This window comes from Halichoerus grypus, chromosome 6, assembly GCF_964656455.1.
Source record: "Halichoerus grypus chromosome 6, mHalGry1.hap1.1, whole genome shotgun sequence".
Taxonomy (NCBI): Eukaryota; Metazoa; Chordata; class Mammalia; order Carnivora; family Phocidae; genus Halichoerus; species Halichoerus grypus.
The window spans coordinates 163,318,821-163,336,703 of NC_135717.1; the positions used below are offsets into that span (position 1 = coordinate 163,318,821).

The 17,883-nt window shown below is 44.9% G+C and overlaps 1 protein-coding gene across 2 annotated transcripts in view; it reads left to right on the forward strand.

Moving 5' to 3' along the window:
• The window catches only part of POLR3B (RNA polymerase III subunit B), a 104,064-nt gene that overhangs the window by 83,227 nt on the left and 2,954 nt on the right, over positions 1-17,883 (forward strand). For both annotated transcript variants that reach the window (XM_036083135.2, XM_078076515.1), the window contains exons 24-27: positions 7,687-7,790; positions 8,402-8,568; positions 12,558-12,671; positions 14,523-14,696. In XM_036083135.2, the coding sequence (XP_035939028.1) occupies positions 7,687-7,790; positions 8,402-8,568; positions 12,558-12,671; positions 14,523-14,696 (559 nt within the window). The remainder of the gene's footprint in view (positions 1-7,686; positions 7,791-8,401; positions 8,569-12,557; positions 12,672-14,522; positions 14,697-17,883) is intronic.

The window sequence follows — 17,883 nt, forward strand, 5'->3', positions numbered from 1 at the left end:
GCGTGAAGAGGAGGGCATCACAACGCAAATCCGACTCCAGCCTGAGCGGGACGCAGGATTCACTCACGGCACACTTTTTAGATAAGGGCATTCCAATAGTCCTCTAATGAGAAATTCAAAGAATTTTAATGAAGTACAGCCCTCCTTTGGGTCTTTGTGGGGCCTGTTATGTATCTTATCCCTAAATGCCACTGAATCCACTCCCCCCAGAAGAGCTGGGCCTTTAATCAAGAATCTCTAGAGCAGTTCATCCTTTGGTAGAACACAAAATACTTCCATATACTGAAGTTGTGGATTTGTTGTGTTTGCTTACAAAGGAAGGAAAGTTTTGTTTAGTGTGTTTTAATCTCAGCTGGGAAGAAGTATTAAAACCCTGAAGTCTTGTTCTCTTTTCCAAGTGTTCTAGACCTCTAGGTACTTTAGAAGGACTTCTGTGATAGCACGGTGACGCTGCATGGGGGAAAATAGAGCAGAACGTGGGTCTAGAATGTTCTTTATGTTTTCTCTTCCTTTTCTTCATCAGTTTGTACACAGAGTTGAAGATAGAAAAAGACATCCATGTATAATGTGATGGGAGTCGTGTTTGAAACAAGACTTTTTATTAAAGTCAAAATTACATATTTAAGCCTCTTGGAGCTTTGGTGTAAGTTCTATATGAGGGGAACTCATCAAAGGCAAACATTTTTATCTGGAGCCTTGTTTTTTCTGATGGTTATTTCATTTATGAGAAGGGTGAGCAGATTTCCTGCTTTTTTTAAAAAAATTTTTAACAGAAATTATCTGTCGGCCAAGTTAAGTTTCCTTTCAGTGCGCAGACAAACCAAATTATTATATTTCCAGATTTCCTCCTACTTTTGCTGCCATTCACAACGAGGGAGGAAAAAGTGGACTCCTTTGATGTGGGGGGAAAAAAAGCAATATATCACTTCCCTGAAAGAACATTTCTCAGTCTCTCATGTGAAAAAGGATTAGCACCTCCAACAAAGGTCCTGTAGATCACAGAATCGGGCAGCAATACCAAATAGTACTCCTAAGGAGAGGAAAAACTGTATTTGAGCAAGAGTGTTTGTCCTGGCAAACAGAAGCTTTTTAATAACTGCAAATCTGAGATAAAGGCCTACGCTCCTCGGAGTCTCCCCGTAAATCCTCAGACAGCCAGTTTAAACAGAGCGAAGCTGACTTTTGTTTTAAAATAGAAATATAGTCTTGTCAAAGTACAGTGTTTTCGTGGACCGGCTCCGAGTATCTGTGATTCATAGGATCACGTATTTACAGATAAAATGGTTTGGAAGATTCTTCTTCGACCCTCTCCTGTCAACAGCAGTTCGTTAGAAGGTGGCTTGCTTCTATTTCGCATTAATAAAAGTTATTCCAAAGCAAAACAAGTTGCTGAATTAATGTATTAAGATTTTGATTGAGTGTTTATTAGAAGAAAAGGAAACCAGCCCTGACGTCCCAGCACATTACCGAATCCTTACACGGTTGGTATAAAGAGGCTGTGGGAAGTAAGAAAATGCCAATTCTTGTGTGGCAGAAAAGCTGAGAGAAAAGTTTGTTCGTTCAACCAGCTTTTTAAAAACTTTGCTTTTTCCAGGTGTTCATGTACTTCCTTTTTCTGGATTCTGTTTTCTAAAATTGAGAGAATGAAAAGGCTCTGATTGAAAATAATAATCATACATTAATAGCACCTTGTACACATGTGGTACTTGAGGCGCCTGCAATCCGCTCTGCTAGCCTGAAGCTTCAAAGTCTGCGTGTCTTTGGCTCCCTACTTTGCTTGATCCTGCTTGAATGAAAGATTCTAAGTAGGAGGGGAGAAGGGGGCCAATGGAGCTAGCAGTGGGAGCCCCGGGACAAGGGGTAGGATGCCAAGTGACCCTTCAGAATTTTGGTCCAAAAACAAATTCTGGGAACTCTTTAATGTGAGAAATCAGGATTATTTTGTCCACATGGACCCCTTAATTGTAAGAAGATTTTTATTTAATTTACTTTTTTAAGAACAAATTTTGGTCGTCGGTAGCTAGCTAGTAACCCTCTGACCTTTCAGTAAATACCCAACTAAAGCTTTGAAATTAGGGTGTTTAGTGTTTTATGGCCCAGAATAAAAATCTCCAATTCTGTTTCCAAATAGTGTAGCCGCAACACATTTTATTAAGCTCTTGACACATTCAGCCGTGTGTATTTTGTAAAGTTCCTATGGTTATTGTTTTACAATAGCTGCTTCCAGAAGCATTGTAAGGGTTTCAATTAATCAGCCCTTTGTGTGCTTCAGACTATGCAAATTTATCACATCAAACCATTCAACTGCTCATGGGAAAGCCGTGTAAAAACTGTATTGTCTTCTAGCGCCTCCTCTCATTTAGAGTGATGTTTTAATAAGAAAGCTAATCAAGTTTTCTTATGCATTATTTATCTGTTAACATGTAAGGAAGAGCCGAATTAAAATTATGTCAACTGGGATATGGCAAGAGATGTGATAGATCTGGAAGTGATTCAACGGCAAAACAAAGCTCATATGATTCAACAGTTTTTGTCTCCTCCCCTCCCCCTGGGGATTATTTAAGGTGCTGGTGTGAAAAATAAAAGGAGGTTAATTCAATAAGTGGAAAGGAGGGAGGGGAAGAAAGGCGGAGCCACCTGTGTTAGCCTTCACGTTTTGATTTAGAGATGTACATTTCTGAATATAGAAAGGCTTATCGAGGTGAGTTCATTCAAAGCAAAAACATTTCTTCCTTGAGACAGTCAAACTGGAAAGCATTCGCGCTGCTAACCCCCACCACTCACCCAGGCTTTCATCACTTAGTCAACTCTTTTGCCCTAGAAGTCTGCAGCCTAGGCCCTGTGAGTTGTAAAGTTTTGGGCACTGTCGCACTAATGTGAGATGATCTGAACAGCCTGGCTCCCAGTGAGCTTCTTTTCGGCCTCTTCATCCACTTGGTGCTGCTTCTTCTGTTCATTAGGCTGGTCTCCTCTGCTCTGCTAGTTTGCTTCCTGCTGAGAGTAATTAGGTTTCTTATATAATAACAATTCCGTGTATTTAGATGCTGCCTTTCTCTAAGGACCTTAAAGTACCTCTCAGACATTAGCTCATCTGTTCTTCTAACACAATTGCCTCATGAGATAGGTGCTAATTATTCCCATTACAAAGACCAAACGACTAAGGCTCACCAGAAAGTGGTGCGTTCCCCCCACCCAGAGTAGCACAATGTCACTTGAACAGCACAGTATCACTTGAACAGCAGAAAGTCAAATTAAGGTCACCTGATTGCTTGATATCCTGCCTTACTTAGATCTGAGAGTCCAGGGGGGTGATGAGCCCTTTGCAGATGGGGACTCCCCCCCCCCCCCCCCCAGTCCATGAACCTCATTAACACCAGGCCTGGCCAAGTGGTCACTCCTTCACTAAACACCAACACTTTTCTTCCACTGTGACTGATAGAGAAAACTGCCAGCAGCATTTCATTAGTGCAGAGACTGCTCAGCTGTGCAGAATAAAAAGCCTTGTCTCAGAGGTAAGTACCTGCAGAAGGTAAAAGTAGATCACTTAGCCCCCTGATGAGTAGTATTTCAGCGGAACCCACTGCCTAATCTGCTCTGCGTCATTTAGAGCATTCGAAGGGGGCACGCTGAATTGCATCTGTTTTCATTTTCAGTATTCAGTTGTTTTAATCTGCACAGGACACCTTTCAAGTGGAGTTGGGTCCTGAACCTCTCCCTGACCCACCTCCAGGGCAATCCTTGTCCCACAGTGGGTGCTTGGTAACTGAGGGAAAGGACTCTCTCCTCCCTCAGAAAAGGAAGAGGCCTAGCACAGATCAGCCTCAGAGCGCTACACTTAGTCCAAAAGCAGTTACACAGAGAGGATAGACTTGCTAAATAAAAATTACAACAATTAAAAAGTGAAGCAGAGTGTGATATTCAGATGAGACTGGCTATCGAGAAAATAGAAGACCCTTCTCTGGTCGGTGCTCAGCACACTGAAGTCACATCAAAAACAGCTCTTGAATTAAAGATTTCATTACAGTTTTCTTCTGCCAGTTACTACTCCTTTTCCTGTCTTGACATGGTACTAGAATGCATTCGTTTTTCCTTCTTTTTTTAACCTCCTTTTAATTTTTTGTTTGAATTAAGATAGGTCCATTACACTAAAGCTAGTTAAGGGGAAAAAAAAGCCAAAAATGACTTGTGAACAAGTAATTTGCTGTTTATAATTAGAAATACTTTCTAAGAATGATTCATTACATTAACCGAACTTTCACTGGGCAAACCTATTCTTAAAATGATTTATATGTTCTGCGGGGCCCCGGAAATAGAAATAACAAATTGGCGTAAGATCCTCCAGTGTCTAGAGCATGACACAGGGAGAACTGTTGACAGTGGGTCCCCAGATGTGCCTTTCCTCCGTGGCTTGGCGGTCAGACTTGTGGCTTTAGACTCCCTAAATTCTTCGCCTTTACAATTTGAAATGTATGTGGATGTTAATGGAATAGTATATTATCTGTTGGGTATCTGTGGAACCGTTCTGCTCGTTCTGTGTTCTGCTGTCTCCTTATTACCTATTTTCATTTCTTAAAAGGTCTGTAGTGTAGCCTGTGGTCTGATTCCTGGTCGGCCCCTGTGAGTCCTTGACATGTTCTGGGGCCCCTTCAACTGAGGTATTTGCATTTTGCTGCCAGGAGGTTGTGCTATAAACAATGGGGTGGAGACACCAGCATGAGCCAGGGGATAAAATTTTATTTTAAAATCTGAAATGCTGTGTAAGCATTTAAGGTATGAATCGGTAATTGTTTCAATAACAGCTTCCATTAGATATGGTTTATTTGTAGTCCATCCTCTTTTCAAGGGTCCAGGGGAGTGTTTAACACACTGGAGCGGACTGCATATCATTTACATTTTTAAACCAGCATTAAGGGAAAGTGACCATAACTTTTGAGAGTTCTAAATCTTGGGAGAGATTTTACGCCTCCCTCCTTAGAGAAAACAGTTTTAATTTTTCATGTGAAAATAAGAAACCTTCCTTTGCTTTGATGAAGGATCTGGATGATTCTGAAACCGAGAGATACCTTTTTTAAAAAAGGAAAAGTCTGGTTCGAAGACCGAGAGCTCTCTTCTCCCCCCTAATGAATTCCGTAAAATACAAACTTTTAAAAATCATCTGTCTCATTTGAGATTCAAGATCATCAAATTCTGTCTAAATATTTTGTTTTAACTTCTAAGCTCATTATGGCTTCTTTGTGTTAACTTGTATTAAAATCTGTCGGCTATGACGGGTCTCATAAGCCCAGCCAGCGGACCAGAATAAGTTAATTATTTACTTGTGTCACTAGTGCTCTTCATCTAATGAAATGCACAGCTGTGTTAGATCTGCAGTTGGATGTGTAGCTTCCATTGTTCCGCGAGTCAGCAGAGGGTAGAAGCCCCAGTGATGGAGAGCCCTCAGTTCTTTCTGCTGTTCTGGCTTTCTGTGTCGATTTCATGGATCTTTTATCATTCACTTTCACACAAAACAAACAACACAGGGCTGTCTGCTATGGGAACCATCTTGGCATATAAAAGGGTTTTCAGAGCCTAAAGTAATTTTAAGTTAGCTAAGATTTAATTTTTGGCTTACAGGTGCCCTTGATTCGGATGTGGCCAAAGCATTTCCTATAATGGAATGAAAAATTCCCAAAGTTACTTGTCTGTATTTTTAAATGCAGTGTCAAAAAGGGGCCTGATAGAATTACTTCCCAAAAAGGAAACCGGTACTACATTTTAATCAGATTTCAGGCAAAGTTATTAGAGATTCAGATTTCAGGGGAAGGAACATTGCTTTCATTTTAATAACAAAGTTAAATTGGCCTGATTAAATGTGTCAACGAAAACTAAAAATACAAGATGCAAATCCCCTCCCTCCTTACCCTCCCCCCATGGAAGTATTCCCTGCTCCCCCCACCCCCAGCTTCTGTACCTCCCGCTCCTCACTCCCACCTTCTCCAGTGGAGGGGCGGACGCCGGCTTCCCCCTGTGAACCACTGCTGAAGGGTGCCGAGGTCTTCCTTTGGTTTTGTTTTTAAGGGATCTAGCCAAACCCTCCACCTCCTCACCAGCCAAAGTGACATTCTGTCCAGAGCACGTCCCAGGACCGGCCTCTGCAGGAATTGCCATTTTTAACATTTTGTTCACTGCTACACAATGTTGTTGTCGGTGCACCTAGATTTACAATTTGATCTCTTTCAGAGAAGATTTCCCAGTGGCCCGAGTGTTTGTCAGATAATTTCAGTATGGACAAGATGGATTTTGGGAGGGAAGAAAGAAAGGGTCACACACTCGGCTTGATTTAAATTCTAAGAATTGTAGTTGAATTTGAAATAAACTGAACTGAGTGATTGTTTCTGTGCTTCATGGAGGAAAGCATACGTTTTTTTATAATAAACAGTACAATCTCAACCAAAAAGTCAATTAAAGTACCCATGTGCTCTTAGAATTGAACACCACAAATCTAATTACCGTATCATTGGCAGCCACTAGAAATCAGAATATTAATAACCAATACTGAAATAAGCAAATGGCTTTCTTTTTCTTTAGACTTTAGCTCTTGGCGATTATAACACATTACAAAAATTTTATTTTAAAATAGTTTGAGTGATTACGTAGAAATCAAACTGAGGAATGAAAACTTTCTGGAAGAGCAGTTTCTTCTCAGTATGTACAAATGGTTGATAACTTTATATACAAGGAAAAAAGAATTTTATCTTAGTAGATATAAAAGGATCTTATTTCTTTGTACATTAGTTTTCCCGTTTTAAATTATGTAGATTGGGGTTAACAGTCTAAATTATACCCCTATCCCTCCTACCAAGAGAAAGAAATCAGAGGAATTAAAACAATTTAAGCAACAAAATCCCCTACAGATTGGAGTAATATGAAGGGAGTAAGGAAATATAGTTAATTTGAGAGACAGCAGTGTACATAGAGCTGGTAGGTTTTCGTTTTGTTCGGTTTCTGTTCTTAGAATTCTGCTTCTAATTCTAGTCTTTTCTTCCAAGAATAATTTGGCATTGAATTTTCTTGTTCAACTTTACAGTTCCATCATAGATCACAGTTCTAATGTGTTGTCAGCTATGGGAATTAGAATTCCTTAGGGCAGTTCAGGCTCGGCCAGGGAAGCCCTGGCCAAAGCTCGCCAGCCGGCCGCACTCTGGTCGCCCTGTTAGCACCCCAGCCACCCACGAAGACTTGTCACAGTTGTCTCAAACCACAGTGGACGCACACCTGTCATTCAGGTAGTTCTGTGTTTGATAGAGGAGCCGGAGCCCTCTGACTTGGGAACAGCAGGTAGCAGATCACAGAGGACCTGGCGAGGAGCAAAACTGCACGGACTGGAAGCTTCGGGGACGGTGGCAGGGCCGGGGCCCAGCGAAGGCGCGGCTCTTCGGTCTCCGTGGCAGGAGAGGTTGGGCGAGCGGCCTGACAGCACCGTCGTGCGGCATGCCAGCAGGCCGGTCCACAGGCTGCGGTCCTCTCGGCAAGGACCGCCGTTTTCAGATGGTTTCTCTGGCAGGATTGTTGGAAGCTGCTTTTGTTACTCTGCATAGAGACCATGGAGAAGGAGGGGGCGGGCGGCAGGGGCCAGATCCCAATTGAGTCCTGTAGTCTTCTTTTCTGCCGACATGCTCTACATGGTGTGAGGTTTCTCTCCCCCAGGTGTTTGTGGCTTGATCGTCCCTCAGGAAGACATGCCATTTTGTGATTCTGGCATCTGTCCGGACATCATAATGAACCCACACGGCTTCCCATCGCGAATGACGGTCAGTCTGTTTTTCAGAGGTGCTGCTTGTAAGGAAGAAAGTGGGCAGTGGGTCTGTAGGCAATGTTGGCTGTGATACCCTGAAACTTATTTTTAGGAAGGGCCCTTTGACCCCCTTGCCGCACGAATAGGTTCCCAGCCCCCAACAGTGCTAGGTTACTCTTCCATACAGAGGGAGTACAGAGGTCCGCCCTTCCCTTCGAGAGCAGTCTTCTGAGGGAGGAACGTACCCCTCAGCAAAAAGAACCCCTTGTATTGACGCCCATGTACCTCCCTTCCCGTGGTTATTGTTTGGCATCCTGGCCCCACTGCTTGGCAGCTGCGAGACTTGGGAAAGCTGCTTAACCTGTGTGTGCCTGAGTTCCCTCATGTGTGCAGTGAGGGAAATAATAGTGCCTATCCCATGGGGCTTTGGGAGCACGAACTTGGATCCCACATGGCAAGCTTTTCCAAGGGCCACACAGTAAGAGAGTGATAAATATTTGCTGCTATTAGTTTATCACTCTTGTTAATAGTAGTCATCTCAGTCTTTGGGGGGGAGTAGGCCGTAGCTAACGAAACAGACTTCCTGGACCACGAGAAGGTGCTCACTTGGGTTGTTCCATCCCACAGGTGGGGAAGCTGATTGAGCTGCTGGCCGGCAAGGCCGGCGTGCTGGACGGCAGGTTCCACTACGGCACTGCGTTTGGAGGCAGCAAAGTGAAGGATGTGTGTGAAGACCTCGTTCGCCATGGTTATAACTACTTGGGGAAAGACTATGTTACATCTGGCATTACAGGGTAAGTACATCGGTAGACGTTTTAAAGAAAAAGTGTGATTTTATTAGAGTAAGAGGAAAGAGTCCTTAAGGCATACCTTAAGATGAGCTTTTCTCTTGTAAGAGGTCGCACAAAAGAACATCTGACTTTGGAGGTGTTAGCTGGTGCTGCAGTGGTGACCGTGTTGGGATACGTAAGTGTATCAGGTCAGCACGGCAAACGCTCTAAACTCGCTCAGTCATATCTCAGTAAAACTGGGAGGGAAAGGGAATCCAAATTCACGAAACTGGTAAATTAAGGAGTGGTGTTTTACCGACGAGGCTATCCTTTAAAAAAGGTAATTTACCAAAATAGGATTTTTATACAACTTTAATTGTATATAATGCAAAAATTCCGTAACCATTGAACTTTCTCCGTGTTAAGAGGATGAATGTCAGATAATTCATGCTCTGACAGCCTGAGGCCGGACGTTTGCGTTTCGTTCACTATGTATATAACGGCAAACAAAATAGACAGGGTCCCTGAGCTGTGCAGCTGACCAATGAGATTTGTTACTAGACTTATTAAAAAAATGAGACAAAAAGTAACTTCTCAGCAGGGCTTACCCTGACTCCTTAATTTGGAAACTGCAAGTCCATATTGCCCATTTCCTACCTAATTTTTCTCTGTAGCATTCATCCTTATCAAATACCCTATGTAATAATACTAATAGTGTTACCTGTCTGCTCCGTGAGAGCCCGGCTTGTCTGTTTTGCTGGCTGTTTTATTTCCAATGTCTGCACACAGCGGGTGCTCCATAAATATTTACTCAGTAAAGGAATGAGGACAAATCAGTACGAACAGCTCTCACCGAAATGAAGGCCAAGAATGGGTTAGGACACCTCTGTGAGGCGGTGGGTGTTTCCGCGGAGATGGGAAGGGTGAGAAGAGAGACCATTTGAAGACTGTTCGATGCAGAGGTGAGGCTGGGTTTGACACCTTCCGACAGACAGACCTCAGTTCACCTGAGCTGAGGCTGCAGAAGGAAAGAACGTTCTCGCAGGCAGAGCGCTGGCTGGCTGCTCCTGTTAACCCGGGAGAACCAGAGATCCTGAAATTCTCGTAAATGACAGGCTTTTGAAACTTGACTCACACACAGTTTTAAAGGATCAAATCAGTTGCTTAAGTTAAGACACACATTGTATTTTGTGCCAGATAAAACTCTGGGACATGGTGTTTCTACTGTTTTTCTGAGGCAGGTACTCAGCGTGTACGTGTGTGTAAGGACCCAGGGCTTGATTTGGTGCTGCACATAGACTATCCTGATGGGATTAAAATGATCAGAATTGGTATCTTTTAAAAATATTGAGTGCTTTCTAAAATGATCTATCCAGGGCGCCTGGGTGGCTCAGTCGTTAAGCGTCTGCCTTCAGCTCAGGTCATGATCCCAGGGTCCTGGGATCAAGTCCCACATCAGGCTTCCTGCTCAGCGGGAAGCCTGCTTCTCCCTCTCCCACTCCCCCTGCTTGTGTTCCCTCTCTCACTGTGTCTCTCTCTCTTTTGAAAATTAAATAAAATCTTTAAAAAAATAAAAAATAAAAAAATAAATAAAATGATCTATCCCAACTATGGTAACATAGATTTCCTTAGGTGTATCATACCTGAGATGTTCTAGAAAATCACATTACAAGAAGTGAGTAATGGTCCATTTCAAAAGCGATTCACTGAAGTAGCTGAGGTTCACTTCAAAAATTGCAGTTGTGGCGAAACTGATGGTCTCGGTCTTTGCTCCTTATCTGGAAATAATACAGAAGTTGGCCAGAAAATGTGCAGAACCAGTGAATGAATTTGGTTCGCCTTCTGAGCATAATTTCACTGAAAGATTTGAATGGATTATGCTCTGCTTCCCATAGATAGCTTTAGGTTCTGTCTACGCCACCTTCCTCTGTGCCCCAGCTAGTGTTTTCATGTCTTTGCCAGTTATCTCAGTAGCAGAGTTTGAGAAACACGAGTTTAGCTGGTCAGCCGGAAGTTCCCCAAAGGGCTTGCCAACACATTCACCCACTAGCTTCACCCCTTGCCAAATTCTCAAGCATAACTAGGAGGGCACACTGCACACGGCTCTCTTCAGTGGATGATGGAATGGCATTAGGTGGCAGACTTCCCTAGATTGTACCCTGAGCAGCCATACTGAGAAGGATTGGAATCCTCGATGATCAGAGCTGGAAAGAACGTTGGCCTGGCCCCCTTGTTGTACAGCTGGGAAAACTGGGATAAAGAGATCATGTCATGACTGTGTGACAGAGCTGGGACAGGAGCCGTGTCTCCCGACACCCTGTGCATTATGCCTCGCGCCCCACTCTGTGTCTTCCACGAAGCTGGCTGTCCGTAAGCTGGCTCGGTGGCTTGAGGGCCACGGACGCCTGTGCGGGAGGTGCTGAGCGTGGTAGAAGGGACGGCAGGCAAGCAGGGGCCGAGTGCTTCCATGTGCCTCTGCCATGTCCTTCCACTCCCGCTTCGTGCCGGGGCCCAAACGCAGTGCGTGTGAGCCAGGCCGGCGCGGCAGGGAGGGCCGCTGGACCCCTGCACGGCTCGCCAGCTCCGGTTAGCCTCTCGGCCCCGCTGTGCCTATTCCTGCCTCTTAAAAAAATAGGCAGGACAGTGTCTCCTCCCTGGATGGCGTACGGATTAAATGGCACATGGTGGGTTCCTCCTTACTGTTGAGGAAGTTCTGGGGCAGGTAAAATTTTTTAGAGGCGTCAGCCCCTGCCTGCTCTTGCCCCGAACTAAAGGAGAAGGGTTTCTTCTGTCAGAGCACTGGAGTACTCACTGCCTTCCACCGCTCTTACTGCAGTCGTTCTAAGGGTTCGTTGAGTCAGCTCTGTTTTAACAGACATTTACGGAGCGCCAGTCCTGTGCCAGGCAGGGTCACTGGTGCTGGAGCCGCAGTGACAGAGGAGACAGAGCGCTTACCCCGAGGAGTCTCGGGGAAGTGGGGAAGACGGGCGACAATCAGGGAAATAATAAATGTGTATGATAATATCAAGTGGTGGCGAGTGCTCTGAAGAAAATAAAGCCCAGGTAAGAATTGAGACAGTGTGGGGGCTTGGTGATGGTGGGGTCAGAGGAGGACTCCTCCAGATAAGGTGACGAGGGAGAGGGAGGCCCCTGAGGAGGCGATAAGGTCATGAGGGAGAGGGAGGCCGCCCCTGAGGAGGCGATAAGGTCATGAGGGAGAGGGAGGCCCCTGAGGAGGCGATAAGGTCATGAGGGAGAGGGGAGGCCCCTGAGGAGGTGATACGGTCATGAGGGAGAGGGAGGCCTCTGAGGAGGTGAAATGTTTGACAGCCGTGTGAATACCTGGTGGAAGAATGTTTTAGAACCAGGAAGTGCAAAGGCCCTGAGGCAGACAGACTTGCTACATTTGAGGAGCAATGAAGAGGCTGGTGTTACTGGAGTAGAATGAGCAATGGGGAAAGGGAACAGGACGTGAGTTGGAGGTGGGCTGGAACCAGATTCTGTGAGACCTTATGGCTGTGATACAAAATTTGGATGTCACAGATTCTGAGTGTGGTAGGAAACCATTGGGATTTAGAGCAGAAGAATAACCTGCTGTGATTTACATTTTAGAAGGAATTGCTCTGGTTTGTCCTGTGACAGACTGTTGAGGGTTGGCAGCGGAAGCAGGGAGAGACGCCAGACGAGCGTCTGCAGGGGTCCAGGCGAAAAAGGGTGGTGGCTCAATTAGGGCGGGAGCAGTGAAGGAGGGACCGTCCTGTACATATGTTCTCACCGCCTGTTTAAGTTTGTATATCTTAAGTAAACAGTGTGTCTTCTAATGTATCCATGGTGTTTTTCTCTTTTCAGATCTAGCCTTTTCATTCAATGCAGACTGAAAATCCTCCTCTCTCACTCATTCGTAAGCCTGTTCTGAAACAAACAAGGCCCTGCCAGTGAGGGGTCTTGGAGAAGGCTGGCTCTTATTAGCCCAAACCTGCTTTCTTAGCCCAAAATTCTGACCTTTCTTTCAGTGAACCCTTGGAAGCATACATCTATTTTGGCCCGGTGTACTATCAGAAACTGAAGCACATGGTACTGGATAAGATGCACGCGCGGGCCCGGGGACCACGAGCTGTTCTTACCAGGTAAGAGAAAAGCATTTACCGAAAGAATTTCTAATGCAGTCAAGTCTACCGTGCATTCCCCGGATACAGCGATAAGCAGACTCAGCGAAGTTTTTGTTTCCCTGAGATGTCAAAATTTGGAGTGTTAGGCATCTGCAGAAATCCTGTGTGTCTGGTTAGCATGAAACAGTGGCAACCAATTAAAAATAATTCCAGAGGCACAGGGGCGAGCCCATCCCAGGTCTTGCCAGTAGTCGCCTAACATGGTCCCTGACTGTGTACCTGTGTGCAAATGCGGTCTTATTCAAAAAGGTTCGTATGGGGCACCTGGGTGGCTCAGTCGGTTAAGCGTCTGCCTTCGGCTCAGGTCATGATCCCGGGGTCCTGGGATCGAGCCGCGCATCGGGCTCCCTGCTCTGTGGGGAGCCTGCCTGCCTCTCTCTCTTTCTCTCTCTCTCTGTGTCTCATGAATAAATAAATAAAATCTTTAAAAAAAAAAAAAAAAGGTTCATATGTAAGAATGTAGACACACTTACATACCCAGCACATACACACGGGTGGATACACCTGCGTGCTCCCATGTGTACACAGAAAACACATACTTATGTTATCTGGGAGCCTAAGCCACAGCTGTCATTTTCTAAAACTTCTGTTATTGGAGCCGAAGGCACCTGTACTTGCACACTCATCTGAATAAGCTCCGGGAGGTCCACTCAGGCCCAGTCGTCAGCGTATTCTCAGCTCCAAGCACAGTGTCTGCGTGTTGATGAATGGGTGGGTATAATTGTTGGGAAGGGAATGACAAATGCTAAGTTTCACGTGTTCTTAGTACTACATTTTCCAGTTGGAGAAGCATAGTTCAGGGCAGTGGTTCTCAACCACGAGCAGTTTTGCCTCCCAGGGGACATTTGACAATGTCCGAAGACATCGTGGGATGTCACAGCTGGGGGTGTGGGGAGGGGGCTACTGGCATCTGGTGGGTGGAGCCCAGGAATGCTGCTAAAGACCCTGCAGGGCACCAGGCAGCCCCCCCCCCCCACCCCCCAGAGAATTACCCAGCTCAGTAGGGGCTTCGTGCCGTGGTTGAGGAGCCGCGGGCCAGAAGAGGGAGCACGGGCCTCAAAGCCAGATAGACATGGATGTGAACTCAGCCCCACCTCGTAGCTTTACTGTGGGCCTTGGACAGATCACTCAGCTTCTCGCAGCTTCGGTCTTTCTCAGACATGAAGTGGCAACAGTAATGGCCACTTAACAGCATGCTGGGGAATGTCTGATGTTCGGATATAGAACGTATATAGTGCTGATCCCTGGGGGATGCTCCAGAAATATCCAGTTCCCTGCCTGCTTCCCCCGATCCCGGCTTGGATGTTCCAGTACAGGGGAAGGGTGGGGGATGAAGCAGCCAGCATCTGAGTTTACTTTTTTAAACCAAGGGAGAGGTGTAGATGACTCAGTCCGGTGACCACTTAAAACTGAGCAAATGCACGTGCCTGTTGAAATGATAGACATACGTGTGCTCCAAACTGCAGAAGGGGGAAGGGAAGTTGAGATTCTCAAGGCACCGGTGAGCCCAGCAGTGAGACCCTACTTTTGGGTTAGGTTTTAGGGGAAGGATTTATTATTTTCACTTAATAACAGGAGCAACCACTAGTATTACATCTCCTCTCATTTAAGGCTCTTTGGGAGCCTTAAATTTTACATTTTGCAAATGCAGCCAAGGGGCAGGCTGGGCAGCCCGCTCCAGGTCCCTGTCCAGTGAGTGATTTGACAGGTGAGCCCTACCCCGCAGCCCTGTGCTCTTAGCCAGCACGTGATGCCGCCCCTCTGTTGGTCTAATGTAATAATGACACATTGGTCTGATTCATTTCAAAGGCAGCCCACCGAAGGTCGATCTCGTGACGGCGGTTTGCGTCTTGGAGAGATGGAACGTGACTGTTTAATCGGTTATGGAGCCAGTATGCTTTTACTGGAGAGACTAATGATTTCGAGTGATGCCTTTGAGGTTGATGTCTGTGGGCAGTGTGGACTTCTGGGGTATTCTGGCTGGTAAGTGGATACCGTATGTCTCTCAGACACACGCCTTGCCTCTTAAATCACAGCTCAAGAAGTGACCCTGGATCATACCCACATATTGTCCAACCTTCCCCATCCGTGCATTCCTAGAATTGGGGATACTATATGTACCTGTTTAGTTTGTCTACCTCATGTTCTGCTTTCTACACCACTAGAGTTTAAATACCCAAGGAGCGTGGACTTTGTCTTCTTTTTAATATTATTTCGAACACCTTTTGTATCACTATTCACCTGTAAAAAAATTCCTAGCCTTTTCGTTAAGTATGAGAAGTATAGCATTTTGTAACTAGAAACTTTTTTTCAATCTCAATAATAATCAGAGAAATACAAATTTATTTTTTTTTTGACCTAATCTCAAGGGAGGTCTGATTTTTTTTTTATTATGTTAAATTAGCCAACATATAGTACATCATTAGTAACTAGAAACTTTTTAGAGAACATTGTGTTGAATGCCCTTATTTAGCCTCGAACCCAAAGAGCCTAATATGCTGCTTCCAGGTCATATACCAAGTTGGTGACAGAGCCAGGACCAGGATCTGGTACCCTGACCCCTTGTCTGTACTCTGTCTGCATAGCAAGCTGCTTTACACTTGGACTGTGAATTCCATTGTGGCAAAGATGAGGTCTGTCTCAGTCATTCACTCAACAAACAATTCGTGAGAATCTGCTAAGTGCCAGACACTGTTTTAGGCTCCAGAGTACAATGGTGAACAAGACAGGTGAATGGCTGCTCACAGGGATCTTCTCTTCTAGTCCATTCTAACTACATTCTGTCTTGTTTTCCCCCTGCTTCTCCAGCCTGGGACCTGGTAGATGCTTAGTAAAAAATAATGGCTAGATGACACTGACCTGTGTATGGAGGATTGCCAGTAGGTAAATTATGGAAATCATAAAGCTTACAGTTTCTGTGCAGAGTTCATGACACAAAGGCCAGCTTAAAGGGTGAAGCTACATGTTTTTGGGTTTTGTCTGGGTAGGTGGAGCACCTTTTCTCCTTGGAAGCGTTCCACTCTACCACCAAGGAACGGCTCCTCTGCTTAGGGTTAGTCACATCCCGGGGCCCCAACTTACCTTGGAGGCAGGAGGGCCTGTAGCTGGCCAGTCTCCATTTGTTTTCTCTCAGAGACGAGGTCTAGCCAGGTCTGAATGGGGTGCTGCCGGAACAGGAAACAGCCTGAACTCCCTGGTCACCCTTCACCTGCACTCCCAGAGCCCCTTCCCCTAGGGAGGCACCATCCCCTGGAGGATGGAATTAGGCCCAGATGAGCCACCTTTGCCAGAGTTTGAGGGGTACCTGGGTCCCCTTTTCCCCACTGAGTTTCCCCTCAAAGCCTCCTTCCAGAGAGAGTCCCAGCTTCCGGCCATCCTAAGCCTCCAGTTCCTTGGTTGAATAAAGCAAATCTAGAGTCAGAGTGAGTGGGCATCTTAGAATAGAGTGTATACTTTGCTTGGTAAATGACAAAACCTTAGAGCCAATTATTTTATGGGTTTTAGTGTAGAAGAGTTGATGAGACTTGTCTGTGAAGAAATCATTTCATTTAAAAACGAACACAAGAGGTGGCCATTTGCAGCTCATTCCTTTCATAAGGTTGCAGAGATGGGTGACGTGATTCTAAGCATAAGCCTGGCTCTTTCTCATATCGGTGACCTGGATGGGGGGTTTCAACTCTGAGATGTCTATTCACCTTTTGAAATGCATATTGAATTTGCCTTTTATTGTCCTGGCTGTGTAACAACAGCCACGCAAGTATAACAGGAAGGTGCCTGGGACCAGCGCCCCTGCGCTTACATCTTCAAATTTGGCACAAGGATTTTTAAGTCATTTACTTTGAAAAGATGGTACAGAAGAGTCATTTTATTATAAGTAGGGATCATGAAACTTCAAAATGGATTTCCTTTTCTTCTCCATCCTCCCTGCATTTTCTCCTGTGCCCCCCCCACCCGAGAGAGAGAGAGAGAGAGAGAGAGAGAGAGAGAGAGAAAGCAGTAGACCAGATTCACTCACATACTTTGGAAACGTTCCCCTCTGTTTTGCTGAATATTCAGGGAAACTAATGAAAGCAGTATTCGATCTCAGTATTATTCTGTTAAATTCTTACCTTCTCTCCTGCTTCACTTCTGTCTCATTTAGAGATCGTGTGATGGCAGTGCTTGATTTTGAAGCTCATGTGTCCCGTGTGTATTGTATTTGAAATCCTTTGAAAGAAGGCTAAATCAGGTTACACGGTTTAAGGGTCTTTACTGTAATTAAACAGACCTGGATATACTGTGTGTCTGATTTTGAGTGGCCCGCTTGTACCCTTGTTGCCAACAGAAAAAAATCCTAATCCAGTCTGGTAGTCTAGCAGCCTCCTCCTCGTGTGCGGCTCTCTGGAAGAGGAACATAATGATGCTGTGGTTTTCCATCATTACCTGGGCGTGTGTGCTGGGCCGTGTGGGAGGGAGCACGGGCGTGTGTGGGAGGAAGTCGCTCTTTAATGAACAGCACAATGGAGGCTGAGTAATTAGAGCAGTTCAGAACCTTGAAACTGGCCTTTTGTCAGTGATTTGCACATTAGTAAGGCATTGCTATGGGGATGTTTACAGCAAGACTGTTGTTCTGCCGAAGACATGAAGGGCATAAGTCACAAAAGAGAGGTCCGGAAGGAAAACTGCAGAGAAAAGAAGATCCCTGTTAAGATAATTAGCTCATAGAGGACATTTTACTGGACAGTCATTTCTCATGTGAAGCCACAGCCTCCTTCTTTTGCTGCCTTTGCCCTAAAAAGTCAGTTTATTTTATTGTTGTTGGGTCAAGTTTCTTCCTTTTGATATTGTTCAGACATAGGGTAACTTAATAGCTTATAATTTATATATGTGTATATATGTAAATATGTTTATATGTATGCGTGTATGTATGTATAATAATGCAATGGAACATTTTAAATGATGGAGAAATGTTTAATAATAGAGAAGGTTAGTGGGCTTTCTGGATTATGAACCAGCACATATGGAAATCTTAAATAAGCTTGGATTGAAGTCACAGAGTAACAGAGAATCAGCAAGAAGTTGCTTCTGTTAAAACCATTTCTCCAATTTTTTTTTTTTTTTTAAGATTTTATTTATTTATTTGACAGAGAGAGACACAGTGAGAGAGGGAACACAAGCAGGGGGAGTGGGA